General features: G+C 38.1%; 4 protein-coding genes across 4 annotated transcripts; all 4 read left to right on the forward strand.

Annotated features, from left to right (window-relative positions):
• Positions 1–317: 317 nt before the first annotated feature.
• LOC113142551 (olfactory receptor 5K4-like) lies at positions 318–1,301 on the forward strand. Its single transcript, XM_026327589.1, has one exon. The coding sequence runs from the start codon at positions 318–320 to the stop codon at positions 1,299–1,301; it is 984 nt and encodes a 327-aa protein (XP_026183374.1).
• Positions 1,302–4,463: 3,162 nt separating this feature from the next.
• Positions 4,464–5,373, forward strand: LOC113142552 (olfactory receptor 1-like). Its single transcript, XM_026327590.1, is given in 2 exon segments — positions 4,464–5,179; positions 5,181–5,373. Coding segments are annotated over 2 exon segments (909 nt in total).
• A 2,461-nt stretch (positions 5,374–7,834) lies between these two features.
• LOC113142553 (olfactory receptor 1-like) lies at positions 7,835–8,824 on the forward strand. Its single transcript, XM_026327591.1, has one exon. The coding sequence runs from the start codon at positions 7,841–7,843 to the stop codon at positions 8,822–8,824; it is 984 nt and encodes a 327-aa protein (XP_026183376.1). The 5' UTR covers positions 7,835–7,840.
• A 7,769-nt stretch (positions 8,825–16,593) lies between these two features.
• Positions 16,594–17,589, forward strand: LOC113142554 (olfactory receptor 1-like). The gene has a single exon (XM_026327592.1). The coding sequence runs from the start codon at positions 16,594–16,596 to the stop codon at positions 17,587–17,589; it is 996 nt and encodes a 331-aa protein (XP_026183377.1).
• The last annotated feature ends 718 nt before the right edge of the window (positions 17,590–18,307 follow it).

The raw sequence follows: 18,307 nt of genomic DNA on the forward strand, positions 1-18,307 counted from the left end.
AACAGATGTCAGTATACTGGTGACAATGCTTGGTGACAGTGTTTCAGCACGTTGGCAGCATAAACTATGAATGGAATACATGTGTATTCCATTTGTGATCATGTGACCCAGCCAACTCAGTTTCTACTGGCACACAATGACAGACAATAAAATATAAATGACAGAGCTCCCACCGTACAGCTCACTTTAGGTAACACACATGCACACGTTACTGTCTGAGGTGAGTGTGGTTACAACAGTTCCCATCCGTCAGCTGTGTCATCATTTAATATACAGTATATTGTCTTATTTTACAGCCAGATAAGAAGATATTCATAATGGCCCCGGCTTCTACCATATCTAATGTCACATTTGTGAGACCTGCAGAATTTTATCTCAGTGGATTTTCCAATGTCCAACATGTTGAGTATATTTATATTTTCCTGTGTTTTGTCTATATCATGACTGTTGTTGGGAATGTCTTCCTAATGTCAGTGATTTACCTGGTCAAGACTCTTCATACTCCTAAATACATGATTGTGTTCAACCTGGCTTTGACAGATTTGTGTGGGAGCACTGCTCTCATCCCAAAAGTCTTAGACACATTTTTGTTTGGCAACAGATACATTGTCTATGAGGCTTGTTTGTGTCAAGTATTCTTTGTTAGTTTTTTTGGAAGTGTACAGTCATGGACACTTGTCACTATGGCATATGACAGATTTATAGCAATTTGCTTCCCTTTAAGGTACCATAGTATTGTGACTAAACCAGCTATTGCTGCAATGCTGTTATTTGCATGGGCTGTTTTATTGAGTCTAATATCATGCCTGGTTGGGCTACTTGATCGTCTCTCCTTCTGTGGATCTTTGGTGATACAAAGCTTTTACTGTGATCATGGACCAACATATCAGCTGGCCTGTAACGATAAGTCTTTAAATCGTGCAATTGTATTTGTTTTTGTCATAACAGTCTTCCTTTTTCCTGTCATATTGATAGCAGCAACATATGTTTGCATTGCCATAGCACTGAGCAGGATTGCATCAAGAGAGGAAAGAGTCAAAGCATTGAAAACTTGTACTTCTCACCTGATTCTTGTGGCTATTTTTTTCCTACCATTTCTGGGCACCAACATAGCTGCACTGACCTCCAACCTCAATCCTAATGCCAGAATGATAAACTCTACTTTGACAAACATCATACCAGCTTTACTAAATCCTATTATATACTCTTTAAAGTCAGAGGAAGTGCTGAGCTCTATCAAGAAACTTTGCAAAAACAATACGCTGAGCATAATCTTGTCCAAAAAGATTACTTCTTTATGACTGTTCTGCTGACATTTACAAGGTGGTAAAATTTTATAAATATGTTTACAATGAAAATATAAGCATAGTAGTGTTTCCATGTGTTTTCAAATCTTGGACATAGTTGCCAAAAAGACACCATCATCATTAATTGTTCTATAATACTTTAACATCTATCGTCTATACCTTCTTATTCCTAACCATGGGCACAGGGATCTTCTGGAGCCTGTCTCAGCTCTCTTTGGGTGAAAGGCAGGGGCACACCCTGGACAGGTCACCAGTCCTTCACATGGCCACATAGAGACAAACAACCACACACACTCACATTCATTCTATTGGCAATTTAGAGTCACCAATCGACCTGACATACATGTTTTTAGACTATGGGAGGAAACTGGAGTACCTGGAGTAAACACGGAGAACATGTAAACTCCACACAGAAAAGTCCCTGGTGGATTGAAAACCCAGGCCCTTCTTGCAGTGAGGCAACAGTGCTAACCATTTAACCACTATAATGCCCCTACTTAACATAGATATGTAAATATTGAAGATATAATTAAAATATCATGTACCAGTTTAAAAAGAAAATACATCCCGTGACATTAAGCATGGCTGTTTAAACATAAATCAAAATGGATCATCGTTTTTAACAAACAGTACTGTACTATGTTAATGTATAAATGTTAATAGTATAAATGGGAACTTCTTGTTAACAATCTTTTTTCAAGAAAGAGCTTACCAGAAGAGCATCTTTATAATTTTCAGACAGGACAATAACACAATAACTAACACATAAGTAAAACAAAATAAAAATCAGTGAGAGCACATGTGGATGGTCAAAATGAATATGATCAGAGAAGTACCATTAGTGTATTTTGCTATATACTTTATACTTTAGTAACGTATTTCTCCTAGTTTTTAAAATTTATATCTACAAACTGTTCCAAGATGTGGCTTCTCTTGTGGCTATTTTCCCCTACCTCTCTTGGGCAGCAACATACAGTAGCTGCACTAACCTCCAACATTTATCTTAATGCCAAGATCATAAACTCTACTTTAACACAGATCATACCATGTTGCTAAATCTTATTATATACTCTCTAATGACAGAAGAAGTGTTTAACTCTATGAAGAAACTTTGCAAAAACAATAGGCTGATCAACAACTAGTCTCAGATCTGGCAGGAATTGTCCACCTTCAACTGCCTCAACCCTGGGCGCCGCAGCAATGGTTGTCCACTGCTCCGCGTGTGTGCACTTTGGGTGAGTTAAAGGCAGAGCACAAATTCCGAGTATCGGTCACCATACTTGGCCACAAAAGTCACTTTCACTTCTACTTCCAGTTATCTTGACTTCACAGAGCCTGTTTCAATTCCTCCCTGAAAGCCACACAACACTCTTCCTTTTTCAACTTCCACCACTTGGTCCTCTGCTCTGCCCTTGTCCTCTTCATCTTCCTCACCACCAGAGTCATCCTACACACCACCATCCTATGCTGTTTGGCTACACTCTCCCCAGTCACTACTTTGCAGTCACTGATCTCTTTCAGGTTGAAATGTCTGCGCAAGATGTAATCAACTTGTGTGCTCCTGCCTCCACTCTCATATGTCACCCTACGCTTCTCCCTTTTCTGGAAAAATGTGTTCACTACAGCCATTTCCATCCTTTTTGCGAAGTCTACCACCATCTGTCCTTCTGCATTCCTGTCCTGCATACCAAACTTAACCATCACTTCCTCATCACCTTTGTTTCCCTCAGCAACATGTCCATTGAAGACTGCCCCAATCACCACTCTCTCACCACTAGGGATACCCTGGATCACCTCATCCATCTCCCTCCAGAATTTCTCATTCTCTTCTAACTCACATCCTACCTGTGGGGCATAACCAGTGACAACATTCAACATCACACCTTCAACTTCCAGCTTCAGACTCATCACCCTATCTGACACTCTCTTCACCTCCAGAACATTCCTAGCAAAATCCTCCTTCAGGATAACTCCTACTCCATTCCTCTTTCCATCCACACCATGATAAACAGCTTGAACCCTGCTCCTAATCTCTAGGCCTTGCTACCTTTCCACCTGGTCTCCTGAACACACAAGATATCCACCTTTCTTCTCTCCATCATATCAGCCAACTCTCTAGTTTTCCCTGACAAAGTCCCTACATTCAAAGTCCCTACTCTAAGTCCTACACTCCTGCCCTTTCTCTTCTCTCTTTGCCCACGAACACGCCTTCCTCCTCTCCTTCTTAGTCCAATTTCCACTGGCACCCTGTAAGTCAGCAGCACCAGTGGCAGTCGTTGTTAACCCGGGCCGCGACCAATCCGGTATGGAAGACATATTTGTGATTTGCATGTTTGATTTGGCTTAAATTTTACGTCGGATGCCCTTCCTTGTCTTGCTTATAATGATACATCTTGAAATAGCGTTATGACATATGTTACCTTATTAACTATAGTCATAACTAGTCGTCTCATATTAATAATCATATTGCCATAAACTGATGGGATTACATTAAGAGAGGAAAGACTCAAAGCATTGAAAACTTGGCTATTTTTTACTTACGACTCTTGGGCACAAATACAGCTGGATTGACCTCTTATCCTAATGAAACGATCATACAATCTACTTTGACACACACTATACCAGCTTTACTAAATCCTATTATATACTCTTTAAAGACAGAAAAATATTAACTATATGAAGAAACTTTCCAAAAACACCAGCCTGTGCACCAGCCCCCCATGACTCTGGATAGCAAGAATAAGTGGCAGATAATGGATGGATTTTTATAAAAACTGTGGAATTTAGGATGTATTTATGTATCACAATATTAAGTTATTATACTATACTATTATATTTTTTCTACTTTTTTTCCATTCCTACATGTAAATTAAAAATATATCAGTAGTTAACTGAATCAGTTCAAGTGTTTCAGCACATTGCAACATCACTTATGAGACATTTACAATGAAACACATCACTATCAAATTGGTGATCATGTGACACAGCTACCTCCATTTTTACTGGCTCACAATGACAGAAAATACAATATAAATAGCAGCTCTCACAGCACAGCTTACTTTAGGGAAGTGCACAACTGTTACAGTCTGAAGTGAGTCAGCTGTGTCCTCCTTGTGTTATTTTATCATTTTATATTGAGATAAAAAGAAATTCATAATGTCCACAGCTTCTACCATATCTAATGTCACATTTATGAAGCCTGAAAAATTTTATCTCAGTGGATTTTACAATGTCCCACGTGTTGAGTATATTTATATCTTCCTGTGTTTTGTCTATATCATGACTGTTGTTGGGAATGTTCTCCTTCTCTCAGTGATTTTCCTGGTCAAGACTCTTCATACTCCTAAATACATGATTGTGTTCAACCTGGCTTTGACAGATTTGTGTGGGAGCACTGCTCTCATCCCAAAAGTCTTAGACACATTTTTGTTTGGCAACAGATACATTGTCTATGAGGGTTGTTTGTGTCAAGTATTCTTTGTTATGTTTTTTGGAAGTGTACAGTCATGGACACTTGTCACTATGGCATATGACAGATTTATAGCAATTTGCTTCCCTTTAAGGTACCATAGTATTGTGACTAAACCAGCTGTAGCTGTAATGCTGTTATTTGCATGGGCTGTTTTATTGAGTCTAATATCATGCATGGTTGGGCTACTTGATCGTCTCTCCTTCTGTGGATCTTTGGTGATACAAAGCTTTTTCTGTGATCATGGAGCACTATATCAACTGCCTTGTAATGACAAGTCTATAAATCGCAATATTGTGTTTCTTTATGTTACAATAGTTTTCCTTTTTCCTCTCATATTAATAGCACTGACATATGTTTGCATTGCCATAGCACTGAGCAGGATTGCATCAAGAGAGGAAAGAGAAAGCATTGAAAACTTGTACTTCTCACCTGATTCTTGTGGCTATTTTTTACTTCCCACTCCTGGGCACCAGTGCGACTGTACTGACCTCCTCCCTCCATCCTAATGCCAGAATGGTAAACTCTACTTTAACACACGTCATACCAGCTTTGCTAAATCCTATTATATACTCTTTAAAGTCAGAAGAAGTCTGAAACTCTATCAAGAAACTTTGCAAAAACAATAAGCTGAGAAACGTAATCCTGTCCAAAAAGGTAACCTCTTTTTGACTATTCTGCTGACATTTACCAATTGTTAAAATTTTATAAATGTGTAGTTTAGGTCTTTACAATCAAAATATAGACATAGTTTTGTTTGCAGGTTGTGGACATATTTGCCAAGAAGTCACCTTCATCATTAATTGCTGTCATAGGATATCTTACTATGGAATTGTAAGTGTTAAAAACATATTAAAGTTTCATGTACCAATTTAAAAAGAAGCTACATCCTGAGACATGCATGACTGTTGAAACAGAAATTATAAGTGAATCAAGAAATCTTCCTCTTTACCAAAATGTACTGTAATCAGGACAGCGTCATTATAATTGTCAGACAGGACACTATCACATCTAAGGCTGAAATAAAACAAAATGAATATCAATATCAAATAGAACATGTTCTGAGAAGTATCATAAGTGTAATTTGCCATATACTTTTTACTATGATAAAAAAAATTTTTCACATTGGACTCATATCATGTCAGACACAAAAATCTGTCTTGCTTTGAACCCAAAGACAGTTTAGGTTAAGTGACTTTTCCACAGCAGGAGGTTAAATTAACTCCCCAGTTGATGTGATTGAGAAAATCAGTGAACCACACCTAATACACATCTTTGAAATTTAGCAAAGCACAAGCACTTTGGTTGACCATTATCAGAAGAGCAAGCTGCACAAGTTGGAACACTGCCAGTTTGTAATGGCAATAAATACTTCATCACCTTTTGTTGGCTGCAAAATTTCCCTGAAGTCTGTAACAATTCAAAACTTTGTGTTTGAATTTATAATCGCCAGATGCTCATCTGACAAGTTGTCTTACCATCTTCTGGTTAAAAATGAAAATTATACTCTCCTTAATCAATCACCAATAAAACCTTAAAACTATTAATTTGTATAAACTCAACATAATTGCTACAATCCAGGATGCATGTGTTTATAGTCCATTACCTCTAACTTGTGCTTACATCAAATTGCTGACAAAACGTTTACTTGTTTGTAAAAGATTGTTTAGATGCCTATGTACTGTATTTAAACTCTGTGTTATAAAACTTTGTCTCATTTTGTAATTACATTAATGTGGTCTGTGATGGAGATTATATTTTTATATATAAAAATTATGTAAAAACATAAAGTCCTTGAACACTCGATTACGCATCAATTTTTGAGTAGCGCTTATCTAACCCCAATGCCAGATTCTGCTTGTTGTTTAACCCTCAGAGTCATTGGGTTTTATTGATTGTATTATTCTTTTCTTATTTTTTTTATTTCTCCCCTTTTCTGAATCCACATACTCCTGCAAATAGTCTCCATCTTCTTACAAAGGTGCACACTCCTGTAACCTACCTCCAATTCTGCCAACTGTGGAAGTTGGAGTCAATTCATTTTATGCTTTTTAAATCACTGATCGCTCTTTAGAAAAATGTCCATTATATCAGCACATTAATGACAAAATTATGAGGCAGTTACACTTTGAAGCATATTAATCTTATATTTGTGATCAAGTGACCCATTTGCCTTTATTTTATTGTGTGACAATAACAGAGGATACAATAAATACAATAAATGACAGGTCTCTCACAGTACAGTTCACTTTAGAGAAGTGCACACTTGTCTGAGGTGAGCTTGACAGTTCCCATCAGTCAGCTGTGTCATCCTTACTATATTTTAGTTTCTTTTGTAATCTAGGTAAGAAGGTATTCAGTGGCCCCGCCTGCTGCCATATCTAATGTCACATTTGTTCATCCAGGAAAATTTTATCTTAATGGATTTTCCAGCATCCCTCATGTTAGAAATAGAAGTCTTGATTTAATTCTTGGAGTTTTTTTTTTTTTTTTTTTTTTGCCCAAACTCCATGTTAGTACAACATTATCAATCTCCCAGACACCTTACACTGTTGCAATCAAGGTTGTCATTTAACCGGACACATTTTATAACTGTTTCATTTGCATTACGTATGGTTATTTAACCTTATTTGGTTAACAGTGATTCTGTAAGTACAAAATAAACATTTCAATGAAGCACAAAAAATAAGAATTTATCTATGACTCATTTGATTTGATTACACATTTTAATGTAAAAACTGTAAACATTTGCCCTTTTGAGTACAGTTTTAATATTCTTAAATGTCTCAGTGCAGTAAACTAAAATTAGTGGTTAAGACATTAACAAAAAGCACACACATACATAAGTTCTAAGTAAGACGTCGATCATGTGACAACTATTTCTACTGTCCCATAATGAAAGGAAAAAATATATATAAATGACAGGTCTCTCAGTACAACTCACTTCAGGGAGCTGCACACTTGTTACAGCTTGTTACAGCAGTTCCCATCAGCCAGGTGTGTCATCTTTTATTATATTGTGTATTTGTGTCATTTCATATATGTACACTTAGTGAAAAAAATCATGAAAGCTGCTACCATATCTAATGTCACATTTGTTCGTCCTTCAAAATTTTATCTCAGCGGATTTTCCAACATCCCTCATGTTACATATTTTTATATCTTCCTGTGTTTTGTCTATATCATGACTGTTGTTGGGAATGTTCTCCTTCTCTCAGTGATTTTCCTGGTCAAGACTCTTCATACTCCTAAATACATGATTGTGTTCAACCTGGCTTTGACAGATTTGTGTGGGAGCACTGCTCTCATCCCAAAACTCTTAGACACATTTTTGTTTGACAACAGATACATTGTCTATGAGGCTTGTTTAAGTTACATGTTCTTTGTTGGGTTCTTTCTAAGTGTGCAGTCATGGACACTTGTCACTATGGCATATGACAGATTTATAGCAATTTGCTTCCCTTTAAGGTACCATAGTATTGTGACTAAACCAGCTATTGCTGCAATGCTGCTGTTAGTGTGGGTTGTTTTATTGAGTATAATGTCATGCTTGGTTGGGCTACTTGATCGTCTCTCCTTCTGTGGATCTTTGGTGATACAAAGCTTTTACTGTGATCATGGACCAACATATCGTCTGGCCTGTAATGACACATCTTTAAATTACATGATGGCATGGGTTGTGTTTATAGTAATCATTTGTTTACCTCCTATATTAATAGCATTGACATATGTTTGCATTGCCATAGCACTGAGCAGGATTGCATCACATAAGGAAAGAGTCAAAGCATTGAAAACTTGTACTTCTCATCTGATTCTTGTGGCTATTTTTTACTTCCCACTTTTGGGCACCAACATAGCTGCACTGACCTCCTACCTCCATCCTAATGCCAGGATCATAAACTCTATTTTAACACACACCATACCAGCTTCACTAAATCCTATTATATACTCTTTAAAGACAGAAGAAGTGCTGAGCTCTATCAAGAAACTTTACAAAAACAATAAGCTAAGCAACATTATTGTGTCCAAAAAAGTGACCTCTTTGTGACTGCTATGCTGACATATTGGAAATTGTTTATTGTTAACATATTGCTAGTAATTACTACAAGTTTACTTTGAAATTGTGGTCAGCAGGTAGCACTTTGTCATTTCAAAAACTTTGCTGTTGCAGTATTCACATAACGATCTTTTTGGCAAAATGAAATCACAGATTCAAATACATTATGACTCTACACTGCTTAAGACATCAATATTTGGAAATAGGACATTAATAGTTTTTTTAATAATTCATGGAGATGTAATTATTGTGTTTAATATGATATTTTATCAGTCATTGTATTTTTTTTTTGTTTTTTTTTGCCATGGCCACATAATGATCTGCTTTGCAAAATGAAATCAGAGAAATAAATGTTGACTCTACACTACATGATGTATCAGTTCGTAAAAGAACACAAGCAAACTGTTGTTTTATTAGTACTTTGTGTATATGTAATTATTGAAGGCATATAAAAACATTATGTAAAACCTATGAGCCTTTGGGTGGCCTCAGAACATATTAACTTATAATAGACCAGTATATAAGTTAGTAGGGAGGCGTTAAGGAATTATTTCTTAGACAAGTAACTGAAGCCAATGGGTCAAGGTTATATTATCAATATATACTCACAATACTTGAAAAGTGTGAAAAAAAATGTTACAAGCTAGTCTGTATATTTATGCATTTAGTAGTCATGACACAGTTATATAAAAAAAATTCTTATTTAAACTGTAATTCAACCCAACGATGCTTTAACATGAACTCTTGTGTGCATCTTACTGTCTCTTACTCGCTTACTGCAGTGAGGTATGTCCCTATGTAGCAAATGTAGCAAAATTCACATGCTTGGTTGTTCCCTTTTTCACAGCATTTGTGTAGCTCTGTTCAGCAATTTAGCTCTCTCTTAAATGACTTTAGCCTGATGTGATTTCAGTCTAGAAATTGGTTTTATTCTTGATATAATTTTTTTGATTTGGGTGGATCCTGCTATAAAAGTCAGGATCCAGATTCTCCACTCCAGTATAGGCATAGACTTTCCCAGGAACGCTAAGGAGTCTGATCTCCCTGTGGCCTGTGGTTGGAACACACCTCCTGGTCCCCCTTCTTGAAAAGAGGGACCACCACCCCAGTCTGCCAGTCCAGACTGTTCCCGGTCGCCACACATTGTTGCAGATTTGTGTCAGCAAAGACAGCCCAACAACATCCAGAGGTACTCAGGGCGGATCTCGTCCACCCCTGGTGCCCTGCCACAGAGGAGCTTCTGAACCAACCTCCAAATCTCAGTGACTTCGGCCTGGCTACGGATCAGCCTACGAGTCCTCAGCCTTTGCTTCCTGTATGAAAGGTGTGACGGTGGGATTGAAGAGATCCTTGAAGTATTCCTTCCACCGGTCAACGATATCCCCAGAATTTCCTTGAGACTGACAAATAGCCCTTCTTCGTGACCTCACTGAACTCTTCCCAGGCCTGAGCTTTTGCCTCTGCCACCGCCAGGTCAAGTGCACAGCGGCTCGGGCGGTGAAACGCCTTTGGAGACGGTTTATGGTAGAGAAATGAATATTCAATTCACGGGTAACAGTTCTGATGTTGCATGCTCCCTCAAAGCTTGCGACATCTGTGGCATTGTACTGTTTGATAAAACTGCACATTTTAGAGTGGCTTTTTATTGTGGCCAGCCTAAGGCACACCTGAGCAATAATCATGTTGATAACCACCTGTGAGGTGGATAGATTATCGCTGCAAAGGATGAGTGCTCACTAACACAGATTTAGACAGATTTGTAAACAGTATTTGAGAGAAATAGGCCTTTTGTGTACATAAAAAAGTCTTTGAGTTCATCTCATCAAAAATGGGGGAAAGAACAAAAGTGCTGCGTTTATAATTTTGGTCAGTGTATGTTTGATAATTTTAGCCACTTGTTCTAGCTTTTTCCTACGTATGTACCACGCAGTTAAACAACTTGTATTATAGTGACAATAGATAACAGAGCTGATTGCATCAGCATTTTGATGACATACAATATAAGGAATCTGTAGAATATCAATGTCTAATTCAAGATCATCTGATACTGATTTTTCTACCATGAAACAATGAAACGAAAAAAATCTCTCGCACTAAAACTCACTTCAGGAAACTGCACCATTGTTACTGTCTGAAGTGAGTTTGGCCACCATAGTTTCCATCAGTCAGCTGTGTCATTGTTTATTATGTACTGTATAATTTTTTAATGTACAAATATTTAAAAAAATGGCCCCAGACAACACTGTGACTTGAAAGTGTGTAAACCATTAATAAAGGTAATTATGTAGTTTACCACAGTATTCAAAATATAGTAGTATAAAACCTGTAAAACTCATAAATATTTAGTTGCTCATGTCTCATACAGGCTGAATCAACTTATATCAGAATAAACATTTTTAAAACAGTTCTCACTGAGCATCATTTTTACAAAAGGAAAAACCTTTTTTGTAATATCTAATTGTACTTAGAGTTGCAGCCTCAGAACAAGATATTTTTGAGTTTGAATTGTGGAACCTTTTTGTAGGGGATTTGCATTTTTTCTTTCTTTATTTGTATCAGAGTCATTAAGGCACAGGGCATAATTGCAGAACAGACCAGTAATAATGAGGATGTGCACAGTACAGAGTGGGCGGGAGGGCTGGGACACAAAACCTGGAGAGGCCCATCATGATGCAGACTAGAGAGTATCTCAGGAGGCCAGCCCCAGAGGCAAAACAAAAGCTAGGGTGTATTACGATTGGTGTTGTAAACCCAAATACGGAGACAGCGATGAGTTGATAAGAACAAAGATTTATTCACAATTATTAAGTGAGGAAGTCATACAAACCACTAACTAACATAAGTTCACTACATAACTGCAAACTATAAACTCAAAAGGCTGAAGACAATAACCCAAGTCATGCAGGGCTTAAGTAAGCGTTCGTTGACGAATGCCAGTTATGTCTCAAAAGTCGCTAACCACAGCTCTCTCTCCAACCAAATGCAGGAGAGAGACAGAAAAAGAACACACAAACACCAATCCTAACAGGGTGGTTGTCCTGAGGTTGTCCCAGAATGCAAGCAGGGACAGGCAAGGTTGTCAGGCAGCCTTGAAAAAATGGAGGAAGCTGTATTCATTCTGGAGAACGGCCTCTGCAGCAGACAGGACACTCTGGTTATTCTGAAGAATGGCCTGAGAGGTGGACAGGAATCTCTGTTCATTTAGGAGTGTGGTCCCTGGGAAAAACTGGTCGTAGAAATTTCTTTAAGTTTGAGAGTTGCTAATTCTCAGGAACAAACACAAGTGTGATGAATCATCTCAGGTTTAATTTCATGCCGCATGGAGAGAAGACTTCTCTAAGCATTCTCTGACTCTGTGTTACAGTACTCAGGTTTATATATGTTTGACAAGAAAGGGGTGGACTAATTTTGAACAGACCCCACATGTTTGTTCAGGTATCTATCTTCAGCCTTGTTACCATCAAAGAAACAAATTGTTGGCAGTTATTTACAACCCTCTACCCTAAAACACTAAACCAATAAAACAGACAACACTACATACATCAAATGGGTTAAGTGAATATTCATGTAACCCTTTGACCCCCACATTGGTTTAAGTAAGTGACCATTTGATCTGTTGTAAAACCCCCACAGCAGCCTCAGGGGTGGACAGCTGAGGGATGTCCCAACATTGCATGGAACACTGGGGCTGCTCCAGAAGATAGTCTCAGTCACCAACAGGAGCAGGAACTAGAGCAGATGTGAGGTCTCGAGCTGGCCCATAAATGAGAACAGAAAGGATGGAACATGGGATGGCCAATCCACAGATGGGAACTATGAGTGGTGTCCTCAAACTTCCACTGGGCAAGGACAAATAATCTCTGATGACTCACTGTGGCTCTGAGTTAGGTGTAGCCTTAACATCTTTATGAAATCTATTCTTCTTTGGTATCAGCATCGTGGCAGGGGTGTTGTTATCTGCACACCATGAAACCAGGGCTCTGGAGAGAATATCTTTGTCCACACAACAGGTAATAGGGACTCTGGAGTGGACACTCTTGTCAGCACACCAAGGTGCAAAGGCAGAGGATCTAGTGGTATTGGTAGAATCAGGAACAGGTGGAGATAGAGGCTCAGAAACAGGTGGTGCCTCCAGAGGATTGTCCTGTGGTTGGATGATCAACACAAGCCTAGCAGAACTGGTGGAAGAGGACTCAGGCGCATTGGGACTGTGGCATAGATAATGACTCTAATGGGCCTTTTCCACTAGCACTACTCAACTTGACTCCTGAGTTTTTTGGCTTTCCATTAGGCGATAATACCTGGTAGCAGGTACTTTTTTAGTACCTCTTCTGCTGAGGTTTAATGTGAGCTGAGCCAATACGCATACAGTGACATCAACAGACTGTGGGCCACTGATTGGACAGGGAGTGATGTCATTGGAAGAGTCAGAAGCACTATGTCCGACCGCGTCTGACTTGAGAATCAAAAACCCAACATTTTTTTAAAAACGGGAGCAGCAACCGTTTGTTTTACCATTTTTATTGTCTGTAGCGAGGCAAATTGCTAATGCCACTCGTAAAACAACACCCTAATCGTACAAGGAGGTGCTGACATTTCTGTTTTGCACAACCATGCTATAACAGCATTGATGTCATTGATGTGGTACTCAATTGTATGGAAAATTAACTAAATTGAGTTGAGTGGAGTAGAACGGCAAGAGTTCAGACAAACTGGATGGCTGTGGTGGGAGCTGTGGCTCAGCTTGAGCATGGCTCAGGCTCAGGCCAGGGCTCATACTATAGGATTTGAAAATGTCTATGAAACTGGCTGAAGACTTGACTGGAGGGCAGACTGGGTGGCTGGCTGGAGAGCAGGATGGTGAACTGGTTGGGCTGAAGGCTGAGGTGAGGCAGGTGCTGGCAGTGTTGGAGCTTGCTATACAAGTTGTTGTCTGTGAGGCTGATGTTTCCTTGACGATTTTAACCAGAAGACCCCCAGGTGGATGGGAAGGCAGGTCTTAGCAAAGATAGAGCGTGACTCTAGGGATGAGCTCTTATTCTGGATACACCATATATCTCTGTGTCATGGAGATAATCATCTGAATCGGAGTCCTCACAGCAATACTCAGGATCAGTATAAGAAAAAATTGTTCCTTATATAACCAAATTTCTGAGATAAGTTCATAGCTTCATTCATTTTCTCGAAAGGGCTCTCTGGAATATGGGAGTTAAGTGAAGGGGAGTCAAGATACAAGATTCCTACCATAAGATAGGAGGGGGTTGACTGAGGTTGTGTTGTTGACTTGGTTTGGGATTGGAAATAGTGAGCTGAATCAGGAAAGTACTGAATTTGGCACTCTGGCTTTTTTAAGTTCTGTTACCGCTCTTCCCCTCTCAGTTGTCTCCTAACTGTAGTATGAAGGCTGATCGGCTTATTATGACTTGTGGTAGCTGCTAACAGGCTATTAATACAAATACTAAGGCCGGGCTATGAGCTGGAGATGAAGTGAACACGGGAGGAGTTGCAAAGTGTGATCAAATGTGGCTTTCATTGCCTCTTCCTTGGTAACAAACATGCATAACAAACACAACGGCTGTAATAAACCTACCCTGAGTGGTACTAGCCATGGCTTTAGCTAACGTGGAGCGGTCCCAGAGCGTGACTCATCTGAAGGCGGCTGCGACAGAGAGAGAGATTTCCTAGCACTGGCTACAGCAATATAAAGATTACTTTACAACCAAAAGAAAACTACCCACTATTCCACCTTTTTAAAGAGTTAGGCCAGGCCAGTAACACTACCCCCACTCTGGATGATGATTAATTCCTTACCATCATTCCAGCACATTAATACATAGCAAATTAACAAAGGCACTATAAATCAAATACTTCCCTCAACTGGTCATAGGTAAATGTTTAAAGGCCATAACTTAGGGAGAGTGTGTAATATCTACAAAAGTTCAATAATAATAAAAAAAAAAAAATTGCACATCCTTTTAATCTCAACCCCTCACCAATGTGTCCATAATGTGTTTTTTCCACTGAGGACAAAGTAAACTATTCGTTGCTGTCTGGAACATACCCCCACGTAGTGTGTCATCATCCAAACGCACAGAAAAAGTGAGTAAATTCGATGGTGAAGTTTTATCTGGTTCACCTCAGATTATTTCCATATGAACAGTGTGCTCAGTGCCAGGCGGGATCACATTAGCTGTAATCAGGTGAGACCACTCCTTATGATCATACGGATTAAATAAAAAGTGATGATTTGTTTTCGATTTGAATTGTTTCATTTAAAAGAAGACATTTCAACCTTTCTAGCCATACATTTATTATTTTTGTGAGGCAAGTATTAACTGTGATTCTGGTTGTTTTATTTACGTGTCTGTGAAGAGAGATGTCAGAGATAGAGAAGACAGAGAGTGCACCCTGTCTGCTGTCTTTATTTTACACAGCACAGCACAGCATTTTGCTGTTATTATGAGGGTATACAAATCAAACTAGACCTTTTACAGATTCAAATGATATATTGCTCTAATCTGTATCATCAAAAGCGATGGAGTAATTTAAGTTTGTTTCGGCATTATCAGGAGAAGATGCCACAAAACATGCCGATGCATGCTAAAGTCCTACAATTCCACCTTTTTAAAGAGTCAGGCCAGGCCAGTAACAGTTCATATGAAGCAGTTCTCATTGAGCATGTGTCTAAGTCCATTTATACTAGGTCACGGTTTTCAAGGCAGCAGGCTAAAATGCAGATACACACCAGGGAGAGAGAAAATGTGCACACTTTATTAACAGAGATGAGAGACAACTAACAAAAACCAGAGTGTCAAGCAAGTGTTCAAAGAGAGAAAAACCTTGTAAACACAGACAAACACCATGAAACATAGTGACAAAAACATAACCTGGAAGCGTAGATCAGAGTTGACAACAGAACAAACGGACATGAGCAGAAAAGGTAATGTAATCAAGAAAAAAATGACTGCGAGAACTACAACAAGAACGACAACAGGATATGACAGACAAGGAACAAAGGAAGTCATAAATAAAAGAAGGGCAAATGTAAAGAAGAAAATAGAGAAAAATGAGCTAAGACAATACAGGAAGTACTATCAAAATAAATGTCAAGGAAGGAAGTTGATGACGGATACTAAAACCTTGTGGGTTTTCTCTGGAAACTCCGGTTTCCTCCCACAATCCAAAGGCATTTACATTATGTTAGGTTAATTGATTAATCTCAATTGCCTGTTGTGAATGTTTGTTTGTTGCCATGTGTCCACTCTGTGGTTGATTGAAACATTTCAGGGTGTCACCTGCTTTTTGTCCAGTGTCAGTTGAGATTAAGTCCAACCTTGCTGTGATGATGATGATGAACAGGAATAAGTGGCAGATAACAGCTTCCTGAATTAGAACTTTACTGTTTATTCAGTCACTAATTATAGTTTCTATTTTCAGGGATTTACTAAAATATTATTAAAAATAATTCACTATCATGTTGAGAGTAGTTAACTCAGCTAACTGCATCAGCATCTTGATGATACTGTAAGATAGTCAGTATCAATCTCTAATTCATGATCATGTGACACTGCTTTTTCTACTGTGTCATGAGAAAAAGAAAATATAAATGGCAGGTCTCTCACAGTACAACTCACTTCAGGGAACTGCACACTTGTTACTGTCTGAGGTGAGTTTGGTTTCAACAGTTCCCATCAGTCAGCTGTGTCATCTTTTATTATATATTGTGTAATTTTCTCTATTTACACTTAGTGAAAGAAATAATGGCCCCAGACAAGAAAGCTGCTACCATATCTAATGTCACATTTGTTCGTCCTGCAAAATTTTATCTCAGTGGATTTTCCAACATCCCTCATGTTACATATTTTTATATCTTCCTGTGTTTTGTCTATATCATGACTGTTGTTGGGAATGTTCTCCTTCTCTCAGTGATTTTCCTGGTCAAGACTCTTCATACTCCTAAATACATGATTGTGTTCAACCTGGCTTTGACAGATTTGTGTGGGAGCACTGCTCTCATCCCAAAAGTCTTAGACACATTTTTGTTTGACAACAGATACATTGTCTATGAGGCTTGTTTAAGTTATATGTTCTTTGTTTGGTTCTTTGCAAGTGTGCAGTCATGGACACTTGTCACTATGGCATATGACAGATTTATAGCAATTTGCTTCCCTTTAAGGTACCATAGTATTGTGACTAAACCAGCTATTGCTGCAATGCTGCTGTTAATGTGGGTAGTTTCTTTGAGTCTAATATCATGCATGGTTGGGCTACTTGATCGTCTCTCCTTCTGTGGATCTTTGTTCATACAAAGCTTTTTCTGCGATCATGGACCAACATATCGTCTGGCCTGTAATGACACATCTTTAAATAACATAATGGCATGGGTTGTATTTATAGTTGTCATTTGTCTTCCTCCTATATTAATAGCATTGACATATGTTTGCATTGCCATAGCTCTGACCAGAATAGCATCAGCAAAAGAAAGAGTGAAAGCATTGAAAACTTGTACTTCTCACCTGATTCTTGTGGCTATTTTTTACTTACCATTTCTGGGCACCAACATAGCTGCAGTGACCTCCTACCTCCATCCTAATGCCAGGATCATAAACTCTACCTTAACACACACCATACCAGCTTTGCTCAATCCTATTATATACTCTTTAAAGACAGAAGAAGTGCTGAACTCTATCAAGAAACTTTGTAAAACCAATAGGGTGAACAAAATAATCTTATCGAACAAGGTGACCTCATTATAACTGCTGTATGGACATAACAGTGTTAAATCTGCATGAATGTGTTTCATAAGATTTTACTGTGAACTTTTTACTAGCAAGTAATGCATGTTTGCTTTTGTATTGTACTTATTATATGGTGTTACTGTATCAACATTGTGCTTTGCTGTTGGAGTAGCTGTGTAATGATCTGTTTAGCAACATGAAATCAGAGATATGAATAAGTTATGACTATACACTGCTAATTATTAAAGCCATATAAAAATATTACATTCTTTTAAATATAACTGTTTTAATCTAAATGAAAAAACAGTACGAAAACCTTTGGAAATTTCATACTGGCAAATTTTTAATAGCTCAATTCTCATTTGTCTCATAGAGTAAATATGGCTGAATCAACTTAACGAAAAAATAGTAGATAACATGAATGATGTGGTTAATCATTTCAACAATTACTTCTTGTTAATATTGGCCTTGAACTGACTGATAAAATTGATTAATCTGGTAACACCCAAGGACAATGTGCTGACTATAAAAGTAGGAATTTAACCTTGTTTTTCCTCAACCTTGTAAAATCATAAATTATGCCTCGAAATTCAGTAATAAAACATGAGTTGATTGTGATGGCCTGAATATGAATTCAATTAAAAATGTAATCCATGAAATATTTGCAATCTTTCTTTTCAAACTGCAAAATTTCCAACTAATATGAAAATCACCAAAGTTGTACCAATACATAAGA

Source organism: Mastacembelus armatus, chromosome 14 (genome assembly GCF_900324485.2).
Source record: "Mastacembelus armatus chromosome 14, fMasArm1.2, whole genome shotgun sequence".
NCBI lineage: Eukaryota > Metazoa > Chordata > Actinopteri > Synbranchiformes > Mastacembelidae > Mastacembelus > Mastacembelus armatus.